The sequence below is a fragment of the Lichenostomus cassidix genome, chromosome 3 (assembly GCF_008360975.1).
Source record: "Lichenostomus cassidix isolate B80296 chromosome 3, HeHo_3.0, whole genome shotgun sequence".
Taxonomy (NCBI): Eukaryota; Metazoa; Chordata; class Aves; order Passeriformes; family Meliphagidae; genus Lichenostomus; species Lichenostomus cassidix.
Genome location: NC_139483.1, coordinates 4,686,972 through 4,712,900, shown reverse-complemented (window position 1 = coordinate 4,712,900; position 25,929 = coordinate 4,686,972). Strand labels below are relative to the sequence as shown.

Below are 25,929 nucleotides of genomic sequence, written 5' to 3'. Positions count from 1 at the left end.
TAAATTAATTAAACTATTTGTATTAAATTAGAGCAGAGGCAAAAAAAAAAGGGATGAGGTTGGAATTTGTCACAGGCTCTGCTTCCTTCAGGACACCTCAAGCAACTGGGAAACCTCTGTGAACACACAATAAAGTTGATCTTTTTAAAGCAATCAGGTTTGTACAATTTTTCTACTTTTGCTCTTTTTAATCACTCCTGGTTGTCGTCCTTCCTCCCTTCGTCCCCTCTGCAAAATCCCTTGGCTCGCTTCCTTTAGGATTTGGGAAAAAAACAGGGAGAAATCAGCAAAAATGCCACAGAAAATGGTTAAATTTGACACCAGAATAAGCAGAACCCAAGCCTTTGGCTCTGGCTGAGTAATCCCTCAACCTCTGGCTGCTTTTTATGGAACAATTCCATGTGTTTGGTGACAAATTAAGGATCTGGTCTGCCCAGAACCAACACGGAATGAGCCCTGCTCCAAGTTCAGCGCTCCAGGGAAATACATGAGGATGAAGGGAACACGAAGTGTTTAAATCAGGAATTCTTTCCATTGTCTGGAAATAAGATCCACCACAAGCAAAGGAGCTATAAAACCAAGGAAAAGCAGCATTCCCAGCCAAGGTCTTTCCCAAATTCCCCACAAAAACCACACATTTGCAAACAAACCTTCGTTACAAAAGTAAATTTATTATGATCTCACTTTTATAGCTCTTTTTTTTTTTTTTTTTTTTTTTTTTTAATTCCTCGTAACAGTTTATAAATAACTCCTGCTCGTGGTTGCCACAGCTGGGGTTGAGTCTGGTGTTTGGGAAGGTACAAAAAAGAAGGGTATTTTGGGAAGTTTGGTAGGCCTAGAGCACCATGGCCTGGGGGTTCCCGAGGAGCAGCGGAGCCAGGCGCAGCAGCGCCCGCACTGGCACGTGCAGCCTCCTCAGCTTCAGCAGCAGCTCCGAGAAGTTCCTGCTCCCTAAAAAACAGCCAAGGCAAAGGAAAAAGGGGGAAAAATGAGGGGAGATGCAACCAAAACTAGAGCGAGAAGCTCCAGGGAGCTCCAGAGGTGTCATCCCATTGATCCATTTCTTGTGCACTGGTTGGAAAGGGAGGTTTGGTAAGAGATCCCAAATCTCTTACATAAGAGATCCCAAAGACAGAATCCCAAATCCAGGAAGAACAGGAATAAGGAGGAAAAGAACTGCCGGAAGAGAGGTAACTGGAATCAGGCAACTGGAATCATCCATGCCCAGACACAGGAATTTGTGGCTGGCACAGGATTCCTGGGATGGGTGCTGGGAAGGCTCTGGCCCCAGATCCCTCATGGATGTGGTGACATTCCTGCCCCAGCCCTAAGCAAGGAACAGAGCTCCAAAACTGAGGTCCAGCTGCCTTTCTTTTCCCTGAGAAACCTCAGGACTGGTGTATTCCCAGGCTGCTGGAGGGCAAGGAAAAGCTGCCTAGTGAGAGGGTCCTAGTGAGATCTCCACAAATCCCAGCTCCAGACTCACCTTCCAAGCCTCCAGCCGCCAGCTGGGCTGGCGTGGGCACGGAGTGGTAAATCAGGAAGCACGCCAGCATGCTCAGCTGGGATTCCTCTGGAGCCTGCCCGCTCAGGTAGGAATGCAGGGAGACATCCCCTCCAGCTGCAAGGCACAAGGAACAGCCTCAGTGACATTTGGGAAGCAGGATTTGCATGGATAAATCCCACTGAAGGCTCCATTCCCCACAGAAGGGGCATTGGGAGGCTGTTTTCCTTCTGCCATGGCCACCCTCCTGTGGTCACTGCTCACTTTTGCTCTCCCTGTGGGAGATTAGGAAGGAATTTTCCCTGGAAAACACCACCTTCCCTGCTAAAAACTTCCCACCACTCCAGGCAAACACGATTCTCCAGGGAATGTTCCACACCAAACTGAAAACGCTTTCCCTTCCCTCATCAGTTTTCCATACTTTTGAGGCAAAAATCAGCCAGGATCAGCAAGACAAGAACCTGGTGAGCAGCAGGGCTTGGAATGAGATGGGTTTTAAGGTCCCTTCCAACCCAAAGCATTCCAGGATCCCAATTGTGGATTGGATTAAAACTCCTCCCTACCTTGAAGCCACTGATCCAAGGTGTTATCTATGGTGCACTTCATCACAGGCAGGAATTCCGAGTTCATGAAGAGCCCTCGGGTTGGATTCCTGCTCATCCTCTCCTGGTGGCTCCGGGAGCTGAAGAATTCCAGCACCAGCTTGATCTGCCACAGCTCGAAGGTCTCGGACATTTCCCGCCTTTCCAGCCTCCTCACGGCCTGGCACGGGGCACAGGGAATTGGAGCAGGAATGGAACATGAAGGAAATGAGTCCTCAACCCCTGCCCTCCCTCTTCTGGGCAAGTACATGGAATGGCCCTTCTTTGCCCCCCAGAAAAGGGGGAAACTGTGGTTTCCAAAAGGAATGGGAGCTCTCTACCTGATCAATGGCAATGTACGTGGGCAGCATCTCCGGATTCTCCTGGGTCACGCACTCGTAAAGGATGGAGGAGAAAAGGTCCAGGATTTCCTGTTTCTGAGGAATGAATGCATGCCAGGCACAATTTATTCCAGGTTCCTGCCTCCATTGAAGTTAATCCATGCAGTGGTATCACAGGAATTTGGGACAGCTAATGACACCACACAGCTTGACTTCTTTCTTGGGATCATTAAACAGGTTTTTAAGCCACCCCCTAAATAATTTTAAAAGGAATTCCATATAAAACACCTTCTGTGACTTCCCCTAAATGCCTCAGGGCTCTCTGGATTTTTTAAACATCCCTCAAAGAATGGGACCAAAAATCCCAATATCAAACCAACAGAACCTGGAGGATCATCCTTTTCCACCTTGTATTACACGAGATCCTGCAGAATATTCCCCGTTCCCACTGCTTGCAGGGCTGAATTCTGCTCTGGAGTTTAACACTGGTTTTCCCTACTTTTTATCCATGGAATAACTGTTGATCCACACCAACGCTTCCTACCTCGCCCATGTTCACAGTTGGTTTGCAAAAATAATCAGCGAAAGAAAAGAGAGCAGGATCGGAAGTGAAGGCCGAAATTGCTTCTGGCTGGAAAATAAAAAAAGGGATTAAAATTAACTTTTTGGGTTTGTGCACAAAGGTAACAACAATTGATCCCCAAAGAGTCCAGAATGCGAGGGAGGAGACTGAAGCCCACACCAAAGGCTGCAATTCATGATCTAGAGGTTGGACTCAATGGTCTCAAAGTTGGATTTAAAGATATAAACATCAGACTCATTCTAAAGGCTGGACTCAATGGGAGTAAAATGGGAAACCCCCTAAAATCTGGTTCAGTGATCTAAAAGTTGGACTCAGTGATCTAAAATTTGGATTCAATGATCTAAAGGTTGGACTCCACGATGTGAAATTTGGATTCAGTGATCTAAAGGCTGGACTCAATGATGTGAAATTTGGATTCAGTGATCCAAAGGCTGGACTCAATGATCTAAAATTTGTATTCAGTGATCTAAAGGTTGGACTCCATGACCCTGGTGGTCTTTTCCACCCTAAATGATTCCCTGATCAAGCACTTCACGGGCAGGAAGTGTCCACCACTCGTGTCTGCCCATGTCCTGTGAAAGCCACCAGAATTCCCTCCCTCAGCAGCATTCCTGGTGGGAAAGCATCCCGGGAGCACTACCTTGAACGCGCGCGCCTCGGAGTTGCGGTGGGTGACGGTCTGTGCCAGGAGGCTGCGCCAGCCCATGGGATCCTCCTTGTAGGAGAGCTGCCCAGCTCGCAGCTTCACATACAGGATGCCACCCTTGGAAAGGATCGACCTGGAATGGCACAACAGGGCTGCCTTATGGAATGGACTCAAGAGACGTAATTCAGGCTGCATATTGGGAAGGAATTGCTCCCTGTGCGGGTGGGGAGGCCCTGGCACAGGCTGCCCAGAGAAGCTGTGGCTGCCCTGTGCCTGGAAGTGTCCAAGGCCATCCTTGGAGCAACTTGGGATACTGAAAGGTGTCCCTGCCCGTGGCAGGGGGTGGAACTGGATGATCCTTAAAATCCCTTCCAACCCATGCTGTACCAATGGACTGTGCCTAACTTAATCCTTCCAGCTGACAAGGAGGTGATGGATCAATGATTGCACTCCATGATCTTAAAGGTTTCTTGCAACAGAAATGATTCTGGGACTGATTAATGGCAATTAAATGACCTAGAAGCACCACATTACTAAGCAAAGTCACAGCTGGTTTCTCCCACCCCTCACTGGGGTGAGATGAGAACGATTCCCCATCCCCCCAAGATCCTGTGTTCCGGTAAAATCTTCGGTTCCCACAGCTGCCCCCCGCGTTTCCAGCACGTCACGAGGCGGGTGGCGCTTTGTGACACAGGGTGACACGAGAAAAAGAGCCTTTCACAGGGCACTAACAGTCCCCAACAGTCTGGGAAATGTGACATCACCACCACTCAAAACCAAACCAAAACCATGAGTCGGAGCTGCTCTCCGGTGGCTCCGTCCCACTGCCAGTCTCTGTGGGTTTTACTATCAGGTTTTCCCCTGCTCTGTTTTTTTGCATGAATTATTCACCTCAATGGGTGAAACCCAACTCTGCAGTTTCTTTCTTTCCCCCTAAAGTCATGTCAGACACACAACACTGATTTGATGAAACCCAAGTTTCTTTCTGATCTGCTGGAGGGTTTAAAAAAAACCATGAAATACGATTACTACGAGGTCATGATTCAGTTGAGCATTAAAAAAATACTTACTGGAGATGAGTTGTTCCCTTGCTTAAATCTATTATTAATTCCCAGTACCGTGGCCCCTTCACTCTGATCTGTCAATAGAAACATTTTATTATTATATATTACCAGAATCACTAAATTCAGAGGTTTCTGCAGATTTTTCTGGGCTGTTTTATGGAGTTGCCCACCCAGAAAATTCAGGAGGAGGTTTGTCTCCTACAGTGAAATTTCTCAACAGAAATTTCCAGAGCCAGGCTAAGGAATCAAAAATCACCAAATCTCAGCTCTTGAGATTTGTGACACAAAATCCAGGTGACTTTCCATTCAAACAGAGACTTCCTTTACCTGCTTCAGTAAGTGGAGCTCTGGGAGAAGCGTGGGTGCCATCAGCTCCTCGGTGGCCTCCCCGTACCACTGCGTGGCCTGCAAAATGTCACAGCAGTCACGGGTTGGGAAAGCTCATTTCCACGGGAAAAGGAAGGAAAAGGGCATCTCGTGGGGAACAGAGGGGTTCTGTTCCCAAGTAAACACAGGACTCAAGGAAATGTGAACTTCCCATGCTGTATTTCCTGTGGATGGATAGATCAACACCCAACACTGGGCAAGGCTTGGCAAACTGTAATGGGAACATGGAGAACGCTTTGCCAGAACCACAGGGGATTCGTACTGCACCTCTCCTCCCCAAAAATTCCAGGAACTCTTTCCGGAGCATCCCACTTCTCATGTAAGGCCATACAAAATAAATCCCACAGAAGGGACTCTTCCCTGAAGGACAAGGGTTGAGCAAAACCCTTCAATTGTTTGCACAGAATTCACCTCGTCTCCACCACAACTCGAAAACAAACCCAAGGTTGGAAGACACCCCAAGGAAAACCGGGATAAATCCGAGTGTTTGTTCATCCCACAGCTCCTCAGGGCCTGCCAGCCACGTTACCTTGTAGGTGACCTCAATGAGGGCATAGCAGGGGGTGTTGGAATCCACATCCACGGGAGTGAGGAGCCTCGGCTCGGCCGCCAGCACATACAGGTGACGCAGAGCCTGCAGGTGGTACCTGGCGGGGAATTGGGAGCTGAGCACAGGCAGGGAATGATCCCAGATGCCCAAATCCATCTCCAAACCCAAATCCAGCTGCGGGTTAAATGTGTGGCCGTGGCATTGGTTAATTAACAGAACAAGGCTTAACGGAGCAGAACCAAAAGTGATTAAGGGTTATAAAGGGACAGAGCTTCCATGAAAATCTTTCCAGATGAGCAAACTGGAGCAGCCACACCACAGGAGCATAGCAAAGCTGGTGTTTCTTCACTGACCAAAAGACCCTACCACTGTCACTTATTTCTTCTGTTTCCCACATTTTTTTAAAACGGAAAACCTCTGAAAATTTATTTCTGGGAAAGACCTGTCATTTGTCTTTTGTAAATTGATTTAGCTGAAGGAAATGGGATCCCCAGCAAAGCCTTACCGATTGTCTGTGCTGTGAACAGGGAAGTGAGGGTACAGAGCACACAGGAGAGCAGCAATGGAGGAGTTGGAAGTGCTCAGGGAATATCTGTAGGAAAAAGCCAACATTACCTTTTAGTTTTCCTTCTAAAAAACAGGAGGACAAATTTTGATGGGATGAGGAAAGGAATTTGCAAGGTGAACAAAGACAACAAGACTTTCATTTCCAACATGCATGCCTTAATGCATCCATATGGTGTTAAAAGAAAGGGTAACGCAGGAAATGGAAATGAGAGATGAGATCTGCCTTTGGAAAAGGCCAATTACCTTCCTCCTCCCAGAAAGAGGAGCCCCAGAGCCATGTGGTGAGCCAGGTGGAAGCCATAGTTCATCTCTCCCCCCGTCTTCTTGTGCATGAAACGGCAGAGCTGGAGCACCTTGAGGTTCCCAGAGCCAGCCATGACCATGGCCAGGGCCAGGAGCAGCACGCTCAGGCACGTTTCCAGATTGTAGTGACCTGTCTTCAAGCACAACAGAGAGGTTTCACCACAATTCCATGGCCAACGGCACGTTCCAGGCGGGATGGGCCACCGCTTTCTATCCCGGAGATTGAATTCCCCAGAAGGAGGGAGAGCCAGCAAAGTCCTTCAAGTGATTCCCAGCTCTGCCACATCCTATAAATCATGAGTAATCTAGGAAATTAAAAGGGCTGGGGTTTTTTCCACTGAGGTTTTGCCGAGAGTGACACAAAGCCATCTTTTTGCTGGAAGAAATCTTGGAAAAACTTACTATCGACGCTGTTGGAGCCGACAAACACTTCAGGAAATCCGTGGCATATTTGTACTGGAAAGCAAAGAAATGCCCAATGGATATGGATGCAAAAGCTGGATTCAGCTCCCTGAGAACTGAAGGGAATACAATAACCCCCACCTCTTACCAGGCACTGAAATGCTGCCAGGTTTTCCGACCCAGCAAAGCGAAATCCCAGGGATAAACACGCTCCAGCGATGATGTAGACGTGAGCTTGCCTAAGGAACAACATAAACAGGAAATGACTCAATGTTCCTCTTTTCCTCATCTGAATACACAGCACAAACTCCTTTATCCTTAAAAAAGAGAAAGGAGAGACTCATCCTTTAGAGAAGGATATCCCATAAAACAACACTCTCCTTTATGGGACAGCAGAATTCACTAAGAAGAGTTTTTTTGGATATTACTCACGCCAGTGTTTCCAAGCTCAAGTCTTCAGAGGAAGGCAGCTCTGTTGCGTGAAGTGAGATAATGTTCTCTCTTATGATCTATAAAAAGCAGGAAAGGACAATGAATCCAGGGAAAACTGATTACAAACTGAAACTCTGTCATGTTAATGCTCATTTCCTTGTGCTCCTCACGTGCCTATGGAAATACCCACACGGAGAACAATCCAGGGAGGTGTAAAATTGGGAAGCAAACACACCACACATAAACACCTACTTGAGGCACGTTGCTGCTGACCCACTTGGAATCAGGCACAATGTCATCCCACAAAATCAAGCATCGGGCCAAGGTCTGGAACAAGGGAGAAAACCAAAACATGAGGGAGAAAATTTATCTACGGAATTGGAAAAAGCTGTAAAAATACACCTAAAAATTTAATTTAACATTCCCAATAAAATGTGTCTTCCAACTGTTGCTCCGTTAATTCTGTCTCCATGACAAGGAAGGTGCAACATCACAGGCAGAAATTGTTGGAAGGGGGGAGTTTGGCTGGGAAGCAAAGGATTCTGGATGATGGGCATGTTGGGCCGGAATTCCAAAACATCAGTTAAATAGACCGAGGAATGAAACCAAGGAAAATCTTACCCTCAGCAAAAGGAATTCTGGTTTGACAAAGTCCAGCAAGTACATTGTGTCTGGTGCTTTGAGCCAGTCAGCAATGGATCTGCAGGGCACGGCAAAGGAAAAGGGTTTCCCAGGTCACATCCCAGTTAATTCCAAACCTCAGCAGAGCCAACACAGGGCAGTTCAACCCTACAGGAATTCCAACCTGTTGTTGGTCTTCAGGTAGATCATGGCAAGAGCAAGGGTGGCACCTGGACATGTCACATCCACGTTGATGGTGTCTCCTTCCTGGGAAAACACAGGTAACACTTCCCACAGGTTCACTTGGAAGGGAACGATGCTCCCAAAAGTCACGGAGACACCTCCGAGGCTTTCAGCTAAAATGAGCCAAAACTGGGACCACGTACCTTGATTTGGTAACTGGGAGATTTGTGCTTCTCCCTGTGCATTCCTGCCTGGAATCTCCTGTGTCCTCCCACCATGTACTGGTAGAGCTGCTCGGGAACGTTGAGGTCTGACATCCCAATCAGGTTACTGCCATGCTAAGGGATGGAAAGAAGGAAAAGCATGGAAGTGCCTTCCTCTAGGAGAAAAACCCACAGGCAGCTGGGAACCAAGGATGGAACAGCTCTTGGAATCTCATCCCAACGGAAAAAGAAACTTTGAATTGCAGCTGACTTACCCCAAGGCACACCATTCCCAAGGCCAGCCCCGATGCCAGGGAATAGGACTCTCTGTCAGTGCAATATTCCATTTCTGGGCCGGGGGGACGCCCTGGAGAAATCAAACCGGCAAAATTTATCTTTGAAAATTCCAGCTTATTGCTTAATTCCTAATGAAAGAAGAAAAAAAAAAATCTGTCCCTCCTCAGGGAAGTCCTCAGTGGAATGACAAGGAACTGGCAGTTCATCCATCCACTCCCAAATGGCAACTCCCTGCTAAATGTTATGGCTGGAGTTCAGAGCCACGGTGAAAACGCCAAGTTTAACTGAGGATACTTTAGGACCCTGAACCAATCCAAATGCTGTTGCTAAAAAAGGATAGCACATACCCAATTTCCAGAAACACAGCAATTCCACCCTTAAAATTTATCCCATTCCCCATTTAATAAACCACACAGTCTCTAAATAAAATTCCATATAAACATGAATAAAAGCTGTTACAAATTAAATCAAAATGAGGACACAAGTGAGATCACAAATCTGCTGCTCACAAGCAGCTCTTAAAGCCTCGTGGTTAAAAAGCTTTAAAATTCCAAACTGGGGAATTTAGGACACCAAATTTCCAGGTGGAACAAGTAGGAACAGCAAAGACGCTGCCACATTTCTTTTCCTAAATCCAATGACTTTCCTTTTGATGCTGCACAGGCTCCCAGGAGGGACCATGAGGATTGAAAAACGAGAGGAAAACATTGTGGAGGGAGGTGCCAGCGTTACAGCTCCCAACTCCCCGTTACGTACGGCGACTATCCCAGCCCTCATCCCGTTTTTCCAGCGCCGGCACCCACCGATCTCAGCCAGCAGCACCTCAGCAGTGTGCCTGTGGGCAGTGCCCTGGTAGACCAGGCCAATCCCCACCACAGCAGCCACCTGGACGTTGTGGGGCACGTCCAGCTCTGTGGAGGTGGGCGGCAGGAGCGCGGGGATGTGGATGCTCAGCAGGCGGGTGATGGCCATGTCCATGGTGCCCAGCTTGGCGGCTGAGACACCGAGCAGGAGCCCGATGCTCGTCATCTCATGGCCCTGGGCAAGGAGACAAGGAGCAGTGAGACACCTCCAGGAATGGGATAGCACCTGTCCCAGTGTTCTGGTCACCTATCCCAACCAGCTGTGAGTAGGGGGAAAAGGTCTGGTGGTAAAACTGCTGGAATTCGTGAACAGAAATGGAGTTTCTTCTTTTTGCAGAATCCCAGAATATTGAGGGTTGGAAGTGACCTCTGGAGATCATCCAGTCCATCCTCCCTGCTCACTCAGAGCAGGTGACACAGGAACGCATCCAGGTGGGTTTGGAATATCTCCAGAGACTCTACAACCTCCCTGGGCAGCTGTTCCGATGCCCTGCCACTTCCATGCAAAGTCCTTCCTCACGCTGAGGAAGGATCCTTCCAACCCAACCCAAACCATGCAGCACAACCACAATGAAGCAACTCAGACATCCTCCCACACCAGGAAACTTCCAATCCAACGGATCAAAGAAACCTGTTGATTTTTCCCTTCCTTGTTTTTCCTAAAGAATCCAAATTCCACAGGGATCTGGCTCTTGGATGTGCCAGAAGGCCTCACCTTTGTCAGGTAGTCGTGGATGTTGAGCGTGGCCAGCTTGGTGAGGTGCCCATTGAGGCCCAGAGCCATGAGGAACCCTGCGTACTCATTGGCCAGCTCAGCAATTTTGGGCTTGTTGTAGACGATCCAGGCGGAGTCGATCTGGGAAGCGGGAGCGATCTTCAGGCCGGCAGCCACTCCATTGTGGAAGCTTGCCCAGCAGGCCATGTTGGGGGGAACGTCGATGTTCCCACTGTTCAGATCCACGGTGGTGTTCCTCGGAGGAGCACGGCCTGCCGTGGGAGAGGTGGGAACAGCAGTTGGGAAAAGCCAGGATCTTCATCCAGGGCCAAGTGAGGGAAAAGCTCCAACCCAAGAGTCTTCAGGAATCTCAGGACAGCCCTTTGCAGGATCTCAATCCTGTAAGACCCCAGCACTGACCACTTTAGGCCATTATTTCCCATCTCTCTCTGCACCTGATCAAAGGTCTCAGTGCTTGATAACATTGGCCCTGACCATTCCAGAAGGATCTTCCACCATCCCAAGTGGCAGATTCAAACCCCAAGGGAACTGCTTCCTCACAAAACCCATACTTGAGCCACGAAATTCTTGGCAGAGAAGATGCCACAAAAATGACAGCAAGTTCAGGAAGAAATGGGATAACAACTGGAAGTAAGCCCATCCTGCTCTGGGGGGGACTGGGAAGGAATCCCTGCCCAACGTACCGGTGAGGTTCAGCTTAGGGATGGGCAGCTGCTCCGTTGGCACAGGATGGTAGGAGAACAGGGTGAACATTCCTCGTCCAACCGGGAGCGCCATGGTTCGCTGGCACAGCTGCAGCAACCTGGTGGGGAAGTGAATCCAAAACCATACAGAAAATTTTCCCAAGTGTAAAACGACCCACAGGCAACAGACATTGGACAGGACCATTTTTCCCTGATTGTGACTCTGCCCTTCTCCTTTTGAACCAAATCTTTGGTCCTTACAAGGTACACCTCCAAGATACCTTTTAGCTGCTGGAGCTTGGCACTATTTTTCCCTAAAGCTGGTTCAATAAATCCATGCCATGAACACTTCCTGGCCGTGCTGGAAGCGAGGTGAGAGGAGAAAGCCAACCAGAGGTGGTTGCCCTGTGGGATCCTGCTATGAGTGGTGATTACACTGAGCAATAACCCATGTACAGAATTGATCAAGTGCTTCCAAGAATACTGACCACAATTCTCTACAATTTAGTCTGGGAAACACTTTCTAGACTCGTTAGATTACTCAGCTCCCCAGGTCAGACTTAGAGTGTTTTGCATGGTAATGGTGTTCTCAAGTTTGCTTTTTAATTTGGTTTTTAGAGAAGAGACTTCTAATACCCCAAAAAAGCCCAAAAAAAAGTGAATAAAGAAGGACGGGGATAATCGAGGCCACAGGTTTCAAAGGACTGGAATGGGACAGTGAATGTGCTTTCTGTGGAATCCACAAGGTTTCCTGACCCAAGACCAGGCTATCAAAGAGGGTTCTCCAGCTTTAGGCAGGGGATGGATGATTTGGTCTCTACAAAGTAGGTCCTGCCTATATTTCACTTTTTTGGGGCAGAAAAGAGTGCTACAAAATGCCTTCAACCCCAACTGACCTCAATGTGCTTTTTGGGGTTCACTCTAAGTGTCCTTCCCAAAAGCCCCCAACTCCAACACAGCAGAGCTCTGATGTCCATAGAGCTCCAAAGACTTGGATTATGATTTTTCTTTTTTTTCTTTTTATTCGATTTCGAGTCCCCAAAAATATTTCCCCAATCTTTCAGCTGAACAAAATACTGGAAAATAGAAACAGCTGGAAATGGAGAGAGTTCCAAGGCCACGCTGGACGGGGCTTGGAGCAACCTGAGCTAGTGGAAGGTGTCCATGGTTATGGCAGGGCTGGGAACGAGATGGGCTTTAAGGTCCTTCCAACCCAACCCAACCCATTCCACGATTCCAGGATTCCTCACCTGTTTTCCTTCTCCTCGATGTACTCGTGGTCACTGGCTTCTGGCATCTGCACCACGTTGACCCTGACGGGCCGGGCGCTCTGGAGGAGCCGCCGCACCTCCTGCACCCTCAGGTCCTCGCTCCAGATCAGGGACATCACCTCCTCGTTCATGTCGTTCATGCCATCCTCGTCCTCCTCCGACTCGGCTGCCGACGGGATATCTGAGGACAGCACCGTGCCCACGGACTGCAAGGGAAAGGGAAAGACAATTCCAGGGGGGAAAACTGTCAGGAAGGCACCACATCCTGAACTCACCCAGCACAACCGCAACGGGTCTGTCCATAGAAGGGGTGGACATGCCAGTGAAGAGTCACAACATTCAGGAATTTAAAGGTCTGGAGGACTTCCAAACACAGATATCAAGAATTTCTGCACATCCAAATGGGATAAATAACTAAAGACAAGAGGAGATGACACCTCAAAGACATTGAGGAGGTGATGTGTGATGTAGTTCTTGTTCTTTCAAAACCTTTCCTTGTCTCTGAGCAGGTGTAGGAGAGGGTTTTCCCTTCCCTGCCTACACCATCAGCCCAGTCTGTGATCAGCTCAGCTCATGATCAGCCCAACCAGAGCTGCTGTTCTGCAGATTCTGCTCCAAAACCTGTGCTACTTTTTGAAGTGTTGATATTTTCACAAATCAATTTGGATTCCCTCCAAATTACCTTGGAAAACCAAGTTATCCATTAAAACAAACAGCCTGCATAGCAGAAAATCCCAAATATTCCTTGCTGTTAGCTGATGTGGGGTTCACCACAGTACCAGAATGGTTTTGGAACTTCCACACGTGACCAGAAAAGCACCAAAGTTAGGAGCACTCTTGGAAAACCCTTTTTTCCACGCAAGATTTAAGGAATGCTCTCCCAAAACTCTGCCCTCCTGTTTGTTCACTTCACACAAGTGATGCAGAAGACCCAAAGGAACAGATCTTCCTGTGGTTCTCTGGGAACACGTGGCCCCAGGAAGGCGAGTAAATGAAGAGCTGATGAATGAAACCCCATTTCTTCTGGTAAATCCTCGCTCAATCTCAACCCCCAACTGCACCACCCAGAGCAGCAGCGTCCGTTCTGAAACAGGAAACTCCACCCTGCCCTCCTGAGAAATGACAAACAATTTGGGGTTTGAAGCTCATTTTGGCCTTTTAAGGTCACATCAATTCGAGGCATTGTTATAAAGTCAGTGATAAAATCAAATTTATCATTATTTTTGACGATTCGTGAGGGTTTTGGTTGGGCAGAGCTTCCAACAGCAGCAAACAAAAAGGATTTCTCATGTGGTGGCGTGTGGGGTTTGATGTGGAGTTAATTAATCTTTCTGCTAATTTAGTTACATTTTTGATGTTATTTTTTTTACGTTTTTGTAGTCATGATGACTGTGTCATAAAAAACTGAAATAATTTTAATATCCCTCCCAAAGCTGAGATAGCAAAAAAAAAAAGGGATCTTGACCAAGATATACTTGAGATTCCAAATCCCAATGCCTGACTTTGGAAAAGACTCCAGTCTTCTGCCAGGAAGGGGTTTTATGCCAGCCTTAAGAAGATTTCTGGCTTCAATAAGACATTTCAGTGAGATGCAATTCCTTGAGATGCTGGTGATTCCCACCATCAGAAGAAAATGTTGGAAGTGAAAAACACCACTTTTTTAAAAATGATTTTACCTGAGGATACTAATAACTACAACCCTTTTTGAGAAAAAAAAAGAGAAATATGGCAAGTCTATTTCCAAATCCAGCTCTTGCAGAGAAAAGGAGGATGCCAGCCATGCCAACACAAGAAGCCACTAACAAATACCCACCTCCTTCTGCTTCTGCCATGGTTTGATGTCAGAGCCTCTGGAGAAAGTACCAAAGGATGGGAGGACAGGAACCAAACAGTGGAGGGAAAACATTTGTCTAAACTAAGTTTAAAATTTGATTTGAGTTTTCCAAGTTGTCCTTGATTATCCATCCCTGCTGGATGTTGATTTTCACACCAAAACCCTTGTGGGTGTAAACCCTCAATTTTGTCTCCCTCATTTTTGGAACTAAGCCTGAAATTCCCAAGCTGGACACTCTGCCCAAACTCTGGGATTGGGAAATCTGCTTGCAGCCATACTCACAGATTTTCCCTTCTGCAGGCTCCCTTCCCAGGCCTGTTTGGACAGATCCTGGCGGCCGATGAGGAGGCAAACAGCTTCCGGCCAGTCGGAGGCTGGCTGCTCCCGGCACTGGTAGATGGCGTCTCGGATGGGAAGGGCCACGCCAAAGGGAAGAGATTCCAGATCCCTCAAGGTGAAACCTCCAAATGAACGAGGGAAAAAAACCCCAAACAAGTGTTATCAAACCCAGACAAAGAGCATTTCGTGTTATCCATGCACAAGGTTACTTGGGAATGTTGTTGTTCTGCTCTTACCAACACTGGTCATCCAAAGCACCAATTTTTCAGCCAGGCTGGAAACAGAAGTGCTGGGTTTGAAACTGCACCTGGAAAATTGAGGAGAAGCCAATAAAAGGTCATCCAGAAGTCAGCAAAAAGTCACAGTTAACTCAATAAAACAGCACTAAAAGCCCCCATACCGATTGTCATCCTGGTCCATCTGCTGCTTCCGCTGGCCTAGGAAAGACAAGGCTGTGTTAATTCCATGTTTTCCAAGCTCAAGGCACTCCCAGGATGGAGTCAAAGCATCCTTACCTGATGTGATCTTGTACAAATAATGGGAGGCTTCATTGAGCACGGCGCTCTCATCCCCAAGGATATAGAGAGCCACACTCTGGGAAGGAAAGAGACACCAAAAAAGTAATTTCAGGGCTGATATTCCTTTGCTTCCCAGAAAAACAGGCAGGAAATAACTGGAATACAACCTCAGCAATGGGAGAGGTTTTTTGTGAATGAAAGGAGACTGAAACAATTGAACAACAACAAACTTTTAGGCTTTAAATTTGGGGGAAGAAATTACACCCTGAAATAAAGGAAATAAATTTTCCCTAATTGCTCCAGAGGAAAAAGATAAATATCTTCCCAATGGAAAACCATGTTCCCAGTCATTGTCCTAGCGTTTCTCACATTCCATTTCTCCAACACATTGTTTATAGACTACCCTTTCTCACTTGGTTTCCTCCACAGCTTTTGTGAAGATTCCAAGTAAAAAGCTATTGGATCCACCCCAGCCATCCAGCCAGCAAAACCCTAGGGATCACTCACCCTATTTTGACAATTTTGAGAAAAATCACATCCAGGTAAAATGATTTGGTAGGTTTTATGAACACCTTTCAACTCTTGAGCTCTGCAAGGGCAGATCAGGCAGAGGGAGGAGGACAATAGATCCTGTTTTTCCTCCGGCACCTCAGGCTTAACACCTCTACTCCGAGTTGGAACTGTTTTTCCATCAATGAGTAAGGAAGTGATGCTGACCAGGAGATCCCATCAGAACTTACAGCTACTCACAGGACTCGATATTGGGGCATGCCCAAGGAGAAAACTAGGGAATTCTCATTCCCAAAATAGTTAACTCCAAGTACCATTAGCACTTTGCACAAACCACAGAAAAACACAGAAGCAGTGAAGCTGCTCAGCTCCTTCCCAGCTGGAAAACCCATCCAAACTCTTCAGTCAGTGTAAATGAATAGGACAGGGGGCTCACAGGGATTTCCCTCAGCTAAATATGGATTATGCTCCCTGTGGAGATGTTGGAGGGGGATTCCACACAGGCAGGTGACGCTTTGCACATTCCCTGTCCCCCAGTACTCACCAGTACCACTAGTTTGCTCCTTTCACAGATCCCTGGTAAGTAGGGATAAGGCTGCACTCCCTCTCCCTTCAGGCAGGAGCTCAGCCACTGGAAGATACTTGGAGGCTCAGCAGAAAAAAAGGAGGGATGGAGCATGAAACCTGTTTGGACTTAACATGAACAGCAATGACCGTGAGCTCAGGGAAAAAACACAAGAATTCCTCACCATTCCCAAAGAAAACCCTCCAGTATTTCAACAACAAAAATCCAGGATTGAAAACTTGAGGCATTTATGCAAAGAAAAATTATCTCAAACAAATAAGCAGGGAGTGATCCTCCGGAATGAGTGGAATGTTAAAAACAAAGGGAATGTCCAAACATCATGGAATATCCAAAGCTTTAAACTCACCCTGGTCAATTATGCAGGTCTGCCTGGAGGTTTTGACAAGGGCTGGGTAGTCTCTGTAGTAATAATCTATGTAAGCTTCCAGTTTTAAATCCCTGGAATAAGAGAGGGGGGAGTCACAGACCAGGAAAAAACAATTTCACCCTCCTGGATGCCATCTCTGGGCAGCTGGTGCTGCTGGGGAAGAATCTGGAGCCATGGAACAGACTGGAAAGGTTTTTAACATTCCTTTCCTTCAAATACAGGGCAAGTTTGCTCCAATTTGGGCAATCCCATAAAAATAAGTGATTTTCTAGTTGGAATACCTGGCCAGCTGAACCAGGAGAACCACGAGGGAGCGGAGTCCTTCTCCCATCAGACTGTTCAGTTTGAGCTCCTCGTAGATGAGGTGGAGAACAAAGAAAATGGCAGGAATGTGGGTGAAAAGGAGTGTGGAAGAATCAAGGCTGAGGCTCTGGGAAAAGTCATCCTTGGATGCTGAAACTTCCAAAGGGTCCAAGCGCAAAGCTTTGGCAATGGGATGAGACTCAAAATTCCTGTGGTAGTCAGAGCTCAGGAGATATTCCCAGTCCTAGAGCAAGGAAACAGGGAAGAGAAGCAGAGGATCCATGAGGAACATCACCTTCCAGAGATAATTCCAACGCAGTGTTACAGAGGAGTTTTTTCCCTAAAAACCGGTCCAAATAAAGCTGAGGGAAGCATTTCTTACCTCATCTGACCCCGTTTCTGATGGCCTTGCCTTCTTTGGAGCAATGACTGGGGATAGTGAACCTTCAAAATCGAGCTGCAAGGAATAAAAAGAGAAGAAAAATTAAAAGAAATAAAAGAAATAAATAGCAAATTACATAAAAGCAGCACAGGAGTGAAATCCCCAAGGTTTCCTAAGTGAATCACAACATCTGAACTCAAACCAAGTAGGACATGATGTGGCTTGAGGCACTCCTAGATTTGCTGGAAAAAACCAGAAAACCCAAAATCTCCTCTAAGGAACAACAATCCGAGCTGTGTCCTGTGTTTAAACTCAGAATCAACTTCACATGGATGAGATGAACCAAATTTAATCCATCAGCGTTAGGTGTGAGCTGGAGCCAAGTCTTCATCATTTGCTTGTATAATAAGCACCTTATAAATGCATCCCATGCCAAACACAGAGTAAAACAGGCCTGAAAACGAGAAGTGAAGAATGACTTTGCTCACATTCCGTGTCCAGCAGAGCCTCTCTGTGTTGTAGCCCATCATGTTCATGAGACAGGTGACAAATAAATTCCACTCTGAGTGGTAGCTGGGCCCCCCTGGGGCGTTGTAGGCATTGTACCACTTCACCAACATCTGCACAGCTGTTTCCTTGGGCAGGATGGCTTTGACTCCCTGCAGGCATCTCTTCACTGTTGGAAAAGAAGGAAATCACACATCAGGTCTGGTTTCCTGGGATTTGCTCCATCAGTGGTAGGAATTTTCACAGGTTCCTCTTGTTGGACCTGCTTTTAACAGTCTAAATAAAGCCATAAAGCTCCGACAGCTCCTCCTTCAGGCTGAGCATAAATCCTCTGATTTGGAACGAAAATAGGGAAAAAGACTCCTTTTTTTTTGCTCATTACTGAAACCAGGGATGTCTGAAATTGCATCTCAACCCCTTCCCAAGCAATAAAACACCAGCAAAGAGCAAAGCCACCTAAAATTTTGGAATCCTACCTAGTTCTGAGGTGGCAATTTCAGGAATACTGATCCGAACCATGGTGTTATTGCTGAGTTCCTGGAAAATCCAACAAAGGTGGAGATAAATCAGGAAATGCATCAAATAAAGCAGAGTCCTTTTCTATCAACTCAGAACTGCTTAATGAATAAAGATATTCCCAAATCCCAGCTGTTTGCTGCATTAAGATGTGGAATTTAGGTGCCAGCTCTGTGAAACACTGGAAATCTTGGAATTTTCTTGAAATAATCTTTGCTAACAAAAGTGTTTCCCCAAATTCCAGGGAAATACATACTAAAGTTACTCTGTTGTGGACAGGATCCCTCAGAGCTTGAATGAAAGTGCCAAGCTGCTGGAAAGTGCAGTCCTCAACGTAGGGGGAGTCATGGAGCTTGGAAGAATCCCTCAATTCTGGAACTGGTGACAAAAGTACGCTCTGGAAAGTGGGAAAAAGGAGCCCATTTTAGAGTTAGAGCTCAAATTGAATTGGAATTCAGAATAAAAGTGGATCTGAGCAAAGAGTAACTAAAATTGTTGGGTTTAAAGTATCTTGAAAACAGCTATAAATCTTTCCAATCCCTGCCTTGGAAATGTTATGGCAATAAATAAATAAATAAAAAGGGCAGCACCACATAAATCTTTAAACACAGTTTATTCAGGGGATTTACAGAACAAGAGGGAAAGATTCACCTCCAAAAGATACCTTGGAAGATAAAAAGTCACCAATCATTACCACAAAATGAATATTTCCTTATTTCTTACCTCTTCCAGGGGCCCCAGGTGCTTGTTCAAAGGCTTGGCTGGAGTACTGACACTATCCAAGGGAGTGCTTGGCCGAGGCATTTGGTTGGACATGGTCAGGGATGGAGCAGGAAGCCCGGGAATAAAAACCTTCCCCACCTTTTTGGTGGAAAAGGGAAACAAAAAGTTCAGTTTTTCCTCTGAAAATACCCCTCCCCAAAGTTATTTAATTGTCCCATTAATGCCACTGATGCTTCAAAATTCCCTTTCCAGCACTGCACAGAATTTAGGGATGAAAAAGCTGTTGCTTACCCGAACCACTCCAGAATAAAGCACCAGATTCCCACTGCCTTCCAGAACCAGCAGTGTGTCAATTCCCTGGAATAATCAAGCAGCACATTCAGCTCCCTGTATTTAATTAAGGAAGCACCAGTTGGGTGACAAGGACATTCCAAAGGTAACAGTACCTCCACCGGAGCCGCATCCTTTGCTGGAATATTGGTGACAGATCCAAAGATCAGCTGTGATTTATCATTGCTCTCTTGGAATTTTACACACCTGGGGATTAGGGAGAACAACAGGAAACATAAAAGGCTTGTCCTGGGTGTTGTTACCGAAAGCAAGCACAAAATTCCAACAGTGCAGTGAATTTTTTGTGGGTTTTGTGGTTCCTTCCTCCTTCTTTTCCTTGCTTTGCCCTAAATAAATCAACTTATTTTGAATTAAAACTTCTGATGTACTTCCAGTTGGGAATTTCTGGAGGGCTCTTCCTTGTTGACCTGTCCCCAAGGTGGGAATGCTCACCTCAGCTGGAGCTGGGATTCCACCAAAAAGCACAGGAATTTCTGCCCAGAAAGGTCAGTGGAAATGAACACTTTGGATGCCTGGGAATTCTTCTCTCTGGAAAAGAGACACAAGGACCAGGTTAGAATCTGCTTTGCTTTGGAGACTTCACAAAGCCGTTCAGAAAGCCTGGAATAACACACCAGGAAAAACTGCCCCAAGTGCCCAATTCTTTGGAAGGGAGCCAGGCACTTAGAGAGCATCATTTCCCAAAAAAATCAGGGAGTGCAAGTGCAGGAATTGACTCCAAGGTGGCTCCATTTGCAGAAAAAACCACTCAAACAAGCTGGGATTTTACTTTATTTCCCACTTCCCACAATGAAAACTCCTCCCACCCAAACAAAACCACCAGACCTCATGCTTGGGACTGTTTCTGTCCACAGGTGGTCGATGCAGAGCTCAGGAACAATCGGCTCTGTCTCTGGCACAAGGAAGGAGTCGTTGGAAGCAGAATTTGGGGAATGAATACCACTGGGTCTCCTTGGAGACTGGGCACTGCTGGAAAAGTTGAACCTCTGCACTCCAGAGAAGGAATGGACTCCCAGGGCTGGGGAATGGGAGCGGCTGCAGGCAGAGACAGGATAGGGATGAGAAGGGGATCTTCAAAATCAGGGAAAAACCAGACATTGATACAGCTGAAAAGTGGATTTTCAAAATCAGGGAGAATCCCAGGGAGCTCATCCACTCACTTTAAAACCCAACCAAACCCTAAACAAGTAACAAGTTCAGTGTTGATTTCCTTTAGTTTTCCAGCACAGGAAAACAATTCTCCCAATTATTTTCCAAGCATCTCTGTTTGAATCCAAGAGATGAGATTTCAATTGGATTTCAGATGGCCCATTCCATCAAAAATCCCTCCCAAGCTCTTCCCTCTAATTGTGGCTTTCTCTAGAGAAGCCACCCCAAAACACTCCTAGGACTCAAACATCCTGCAGACATTCCTTGATCCATGACAAAGGAGCCTCCTTGGCTCTGGCACACGGATTATCCTCCTGTGCCCTCTGGATAATGGCACAGGAAGGGCATTCCAAGAGGAATTTCAGGTGCTGCAACACAAGAGGCACCTGAGCCTTGGATGGAAAGACAGAGAGCAAAACGTGTCCATGTTTTTCCAAAGCTCCCAGCTTTGGGATTTGATTTGCTGTGGGTGCCCACCTCAAAGCAGCCATGTTGGAGATGGTGGGAGAGCGGGATTGCAGGTTGGGAGAGGAGCTGGATCTGCTCTGGCTGTGGATGGATGAGTAGTTCTGGAAAGGGGAACCCCCAGGGGAGTCTCCTTTGGAGAGGCTTCGCAGGTGAGCGGTCAGGGAGCTGCTCATGGCCATGTGCTGGGGGGTGCCACCCTGCTCCGGGAATTTCAGCACCAGGCTCTGCTCCTGGGAGGAAAACCAAAGGCATGTGGACAAGGACAGCCAGGGAGAGGCTTTTCCAACAGCTTTTTCCATCAGTTATGTGTTACAAATTCATGCTCAGCCTACAGAGTCATTCCCATCAACCCTGCTTGCCCACTCCCACAGAAACTGCTCCAATGCTTTTCCCAAAATCACTGGATTGGGTTGGAAAAGACCTTAAAGCCCATCCAGTTCCACCCCCTGCCTTGGGAACACCTGCCACTATCCCAGGTTGCTCCAAGCCCTGTCCAACCTGGCCTGGAACACTTTTCAGGCATGGGGCAGCCATGGATTCTCTGGGAGAACTGTGCCAGGGCCTCCCCACCCTCACTATTAAAGTTTTCATGGCACTAAGTTACTTCCCACTTTTCTAAAACCTTCTAGTCCAATACGTGGAATGACATGTTGATAACATAATCCATGACCTTCACCATCACATGATCTCCTTGCTCCAGGCAAATCCATGGAAAAAACTGTTTAAAAACTAAAAGAACCAGCCCCAATAAATATCTTATTGTTATGAACGAAACAAATCCCAAACCCCAGGTGTTCCTAACACACACGAGGGCACAGAAATGCAGCCAGCTGTTTTCCAGGGATCTGTATTCCCCAGGGAATGGGTACCTCTGGCTTGACTCTCCGGAGGGCCCAGACGGTGTGTAAGCTCTGCACGGTGTCGTAGGTCATCACGATGGAAGGGTCAGCGCTGAGGAACACAATCCTCAGCGTGTGGTCAGCCACGTACTGCACCCGCGAGGATCCAAACACTCCTGCAAAACAGGGATTTGCTCCCACCAGGGCCACAGGATCAGCTCCACAGCAGTATTGAGAACATTTCCCACTCTCTTCCTCCCACAGTCTGGGTTTCTCTCCCGAGCAGTTTCCCTGCTCATGCAGCTGCTCTAGCTGCGTCCTTGGAAGTGATTCTTCCTGGATTTTTTGATATGGGGAACACTCAAGGGACACCCTGGGATTTGCTGCCACCCTGAGGGATTCCAGTGACATCCAACCTACCTCCAGACTTCCAGACCAGAGGGGTGATCTCATCCAAGGGGTGCAGCATGCTGAACATCGTTGGCAAAGGCTCCCTAGGGAAAAGGCAGATAAATCAGAGCCTGGAATGCGACAGCAGGGACATAGATTCCATCCCTAGGGGGTTTTTGGATTGACTGAGTAGACTTGGGATCTCTATTTCTAATCCCAGCTCTTCTGAGGACTAGTGAATCCCAAGAGAAATCCCCCAAGAGTGGATTAAAGCTGCTCATCAGTGCATTGTCTTGTTGTCCAGCTGTTTTCTTTGGGATCCACAGAGGGCTTCCACGGGGGCTGGGAGCCTTACCCAACAAGGAATGGGATCCTCACCCAGTAGGGGCTGGGATCCCCATCCAATAGGGAATGGGACCTCCATCCAACAGGGAATAGGATCCTGGAGCTGAGAGAAAATGTCTCGATGACAATCCCTCAGTGAATCTCCCAGTCGTCCATAACAGTCTGGAATCAATTCCCAGGACAAACCTTAATGGAATCAGGCTGGTGCTTCCCAGATCCTATTCCCAGGACCAGCACTCCCAAATAATTTTTAACACTCAACTTTGTGTGCGTTCACTCAGAGCCACTGAGATGGGATGGGATAAAAAGACTGGAAGAATCACATCAATAAAATCCCAGACTGGTTTGAGTTGGAAGTGACCTCAAAATGATCCCATTCCAGCCCTTGCCATGGCAGGGACACGTTCCACTATCCCAGATTGCTCCAAGCCCCATTCAAGCTGTCCCTGAACACCTCCAGGGATGGGCCAACCACAACTTCCTCCTTTTCCACTCGATTTCACCTTCTCCCACCACAAACACACGATCCTTTCACCACTGCCCTCCAACTCCTCCACTCCTTATTAGATTATCCAACAGAAAATCACCCAAATCCCTCGTCCCATACCTGGGTGGACTTGGAGGCACCTCGTGGGAAGAACTGCTGCGCTCAAATAACAACCCATATTTGGTTGGCCAGACATTTGCAACCTATAAAAAAATTATGGATTTATGGTGGAAAAAAAAAATCAAGCACGTGCTGTATTGATTATGTTCGACAGTTTTACAGGAGAATAAGATGTCCAGGCTTTTTATGGAGAGCTGGGGAATGCAAACGTGAACAAAAATGGTCCATTTGTGGACAAAAAAGCAGGGCAGAAGTTACCTGGAAAGGCAGAGCAGCGATGTAATCCTTCCCCTCCATGCTGTGCACATTTATGCAGGAATTCTGCAAAATGCAGATACATTTCTCCACTATTTCCTCACTGCCTGAAACTGGAAAGGGAAAGGAAGGAAAAAAACACACAGTGAAGTTTCTCTCTTTTTCAGACTTTCCTTACACACAAAAAGTAAATTTTAACCTATCAAGTCTTGGTGGATGAGCTCCTGGAGTGTGCCCAGAAAAGGGAATGGAACTGGGAAGGGGCTAGAAAACCAGGAATAGCTGAGAAAGCTCATCCTGGAGAAAAGGAGGCTCAGGGGGGACCTTCTGGCTCTCCACAACCTCCCCCTGACAGGAGGGTGCAGCCAGGGTGGGGTTGGGCTCTGCCTCCAGGGAACAGGGACAGGATGAGAGAAAACAGCCCCAGGCTGCACCAGGGGAGGTTCAGGTTGGATATTGGGAAAAGTTTTTCCCCAAAAGATCACACAGCCCTGACACAGGCACAGGGATATAAAAGCCACGTGGATGTGGCACTTGGGAACATGGTTGGACTCAGTGGTCTCACAGGGCTTTTCCAACCTAGGCAATTCCATGATTCCAAGTCAAAGGAGCCGAGCTCTGAGCATTAACCCAGCAGCACAATCAGCAGAACACTCACCATCAGCTTTATCCAATTTTTCCCGGGGGATGGTGAAGTCACACCACAAGGCCTGAAACCCAACACAGCACCATTAATCCTCCAGAACGTCACCTTCCCGCGTTCCCCCAACTAACCCCACCCCGAAACACAGTCTGGAAAGGGGTTGTGGGTTCCCTCAGCGCCCCTTTCTCATGTTTCTGTACCTGCAGGACGGGGCTGTCGACGGTGAACGCCTTGTACACGGTGGATGCTTGGCTTCTGCTACCCTTGCTCCAGATGACCACATTGCTGGCCACATATAGCTCCTCGTCGTAATCCACCTCCTCCCCGACATCACTGATGCCCTTCCTCAGCTGCCAGCTTTCCTGGAAAACAGGGGTTTGTCAAGGAAAAGCCACAAGACCCACGGTTGTGATGATTTTGGCCATTTACAAGGCACTGGCACAGAGAAGCTGTGTCTGCCCCTGGATCCCTGGAAGTGTCCAAGGCCAGGTTGGACGGGACTTGGAGCAACCTGGGATAGTGGAAGGTGTCCCTGCCTGTGGTAGGGGGGTGGAACAAGATGATCCATAAAGTCCCTTCCAACCCCAAACATCCTGGGATTCCATGGTAAAGAAGAATCAGTATCCATTTAGTGTGATTTCGATGGAAGCCAGGGAGGAAAGGGTACTGGAAGCCCTTTGTGGAGTCATGAGATTCAGAGTGAACCCCCTTGCTCCCTGAACTCCTTCTCAGAGAGGAGCTGGGATATGGATGGACTCAATCTTAGGCTTAATCTCCATCAGAGTTGGGAGCATTCACCTGGAGAAGGGAAACCTCTGAGGAGACCTTCCAGTGCCTGAGGGGCTCCAGAAGGGCTGGAAAGGGACTTGGACACGGGTCTGGAGTGACAGGACAAGGGGGAATGGTTTCCCACTGCCAGACGGCAGTTAGACGGGATACTGGGAAGAAATTCTTGCCCGGGAGGGTGGTGAGGCCCTGGCACAGGCTGCCCCATCCCTGGCAGTCAAGGCCAGGCTGGAGGAGGCTTGGAACAACCCGGTCAGGCGGAAGGTGTCCCGGCACACGGCGGCGGGCGGGAACCGCATGGGCTTTGAGCTCCCTTCCCTGCCAACCCCCCGGAATGCCCCGGCTCAGGAAGGCTCGTACCCGGTGCCGGTCGTGGATCGTGACCTCTCGCAGGGAGCCCACGAGCCCCGCGGCGCCGTCGGAGGAGCAGAGCTCCGGCGCAGGCTGGAGCCGCCGCAGCTGCAGGCTCAGGGCGCTCGGGTGCCGCCGGCTCTGCTCGCGGCCCCGCGGCGCGAACTCCTGCAGGTCGCCGGCCGCAATCATCGTCGCCCTCTCGTCACAGTGGTCCGACATGGGGCCCCGATATCCACATTATTTCCGGGACGCTCCGGCGGCTCCCGCGGGCACCGGGACGGGCGGGGAGCGGCACCGGCGGCCCCTCACGCGGGCGCGGCCATCTTGGCGCTCCCGCCCTGCCCCGCGCGCGCCGGCCCCGCCATGGCCGCGCCTCACGGGCAGCCCGCGCTGCTCCCGGGGCAATCCCGGCGGGAATCGTGCCTCTCCCGGCGGGAATCCTGCCCCTCCCGGCGGGAATCCTGCCCCTCCCGCCGTACCCGCAGGGGAAACTTTCCCCGAAGTGCCGTTCTAGCCTCTCAGTCCCTCCTAGCGCCGGCGGCGGTGGTTGGCGAGTGCTGCGCTGCAGTGGCGACTTCCCTGGTGGGTCGGCCAGCGCGCAGCCTGGGGGTGTCCTGGACTGGCTTTAAAGCGATGGAGAGTACCTTTAGATGGAGGCGTTTGGATATATGGAAGGAATTCTTCCCTGTGAGGGTGGGGAGGCACTGGGAGAGTTGCCCATAGAAGCTGTGGCTGCCCCATTCCTAGAAGAGTGCCAGGCTGGGCTGGAGCTGCCTGAGATAGTGGAAGGTTTCCAAGCCCGTGGCGAGGAAGTGGATCAAGTTTAAGGTCCCTTCCCACCCAAATCATCCCGGGATTCCATAATAAAGGACAATCAGAATCCACTTAATGTGATTTTTATGGAAGCCAGGGATATAAGAGGAGGAAAGTGTAAGGGAGG

General features: G+C 48.2%; 1 protein-coding gene across 2 annotated transcripts; it reads right to left on the bottom strand.

The window, feature by feature from the left end:
* Positions 1-651: 651 nt before the first annotated feature.
* Positions 652-25,363, bottom strand: ANAPC1 (anaphase promoting complex subunit 1). 2 transcript variants are annotated; one of them, XM_085054109.1, is made up of 47 exons: positions 24,996-25,363; positions 24,050-24,211; positions 23,865-23,916; positions 23,210-23,319; positions 22,952-23,034; positions 22,030-22,103; positions 21,640-21,785; positions 20,780-21,000; positions 19,979-20,188; positions 19,586-19,681; positions 19,249-19,339; positions 19,094-19,159; positions 18,803-18,940; positions 18,336-18,476; positions 18,040-18,100; positions 17,545-17,732; positions 17,057-17,131; positions 16,653-16,918; positions 16,351-16,442; positions 15,963-16,102; positions 14,906-14,984; positions 14,791-14,827; positions 14,627-14,697; positions 14,334-14,512; positions 12,197-12,423; positions 10,947-11,065; positions 10,243-10,514; positions 9,468-9,702; positions 8,643-8,734; positions 8,368-8,502; positions 8,166-8,248; positions 7,982-8,060; positions 7,613-7,687; positions 7,361-7,437; positions 7,077-7,167; positions 6,929-6,982; positions 6,467-6,660; positions 6,162-6,248; positions 5,636-5,753; positions 5,047-5,124; positions 4,726-4,793; positions 3,650-3,788; positions 2,971-3,057; positions 2,427-2,522; positions 2,068-2,266; positions 1,487-1,621; positions 652-951 (listed from the first exon to the last, which is right to left on the bottom strand). In XM_085054109.1, the coding sequence occupies exons 1-47, from the start codon at positions 25,206-25,208 to the stop codon at positions 836-838; spliced, it is 5,847 nt and encodes a 1,948-aa protein (XP_084910235.1). In that variant the 5' UTR covers positions 25,209-25,363; the 3' UTR covers positions 652-835. The 2 variants fall into 2 exon arrangements, with proteins under 2 accessions (XP_084910235.1, XP_084910234.1); XM_085054108.1 differs by having other exon boundaries at positions 15,963-16,111; positions 24,996-25,362.
* Positions 25,364-25,929: the final 566 nt, after the last annotated feature.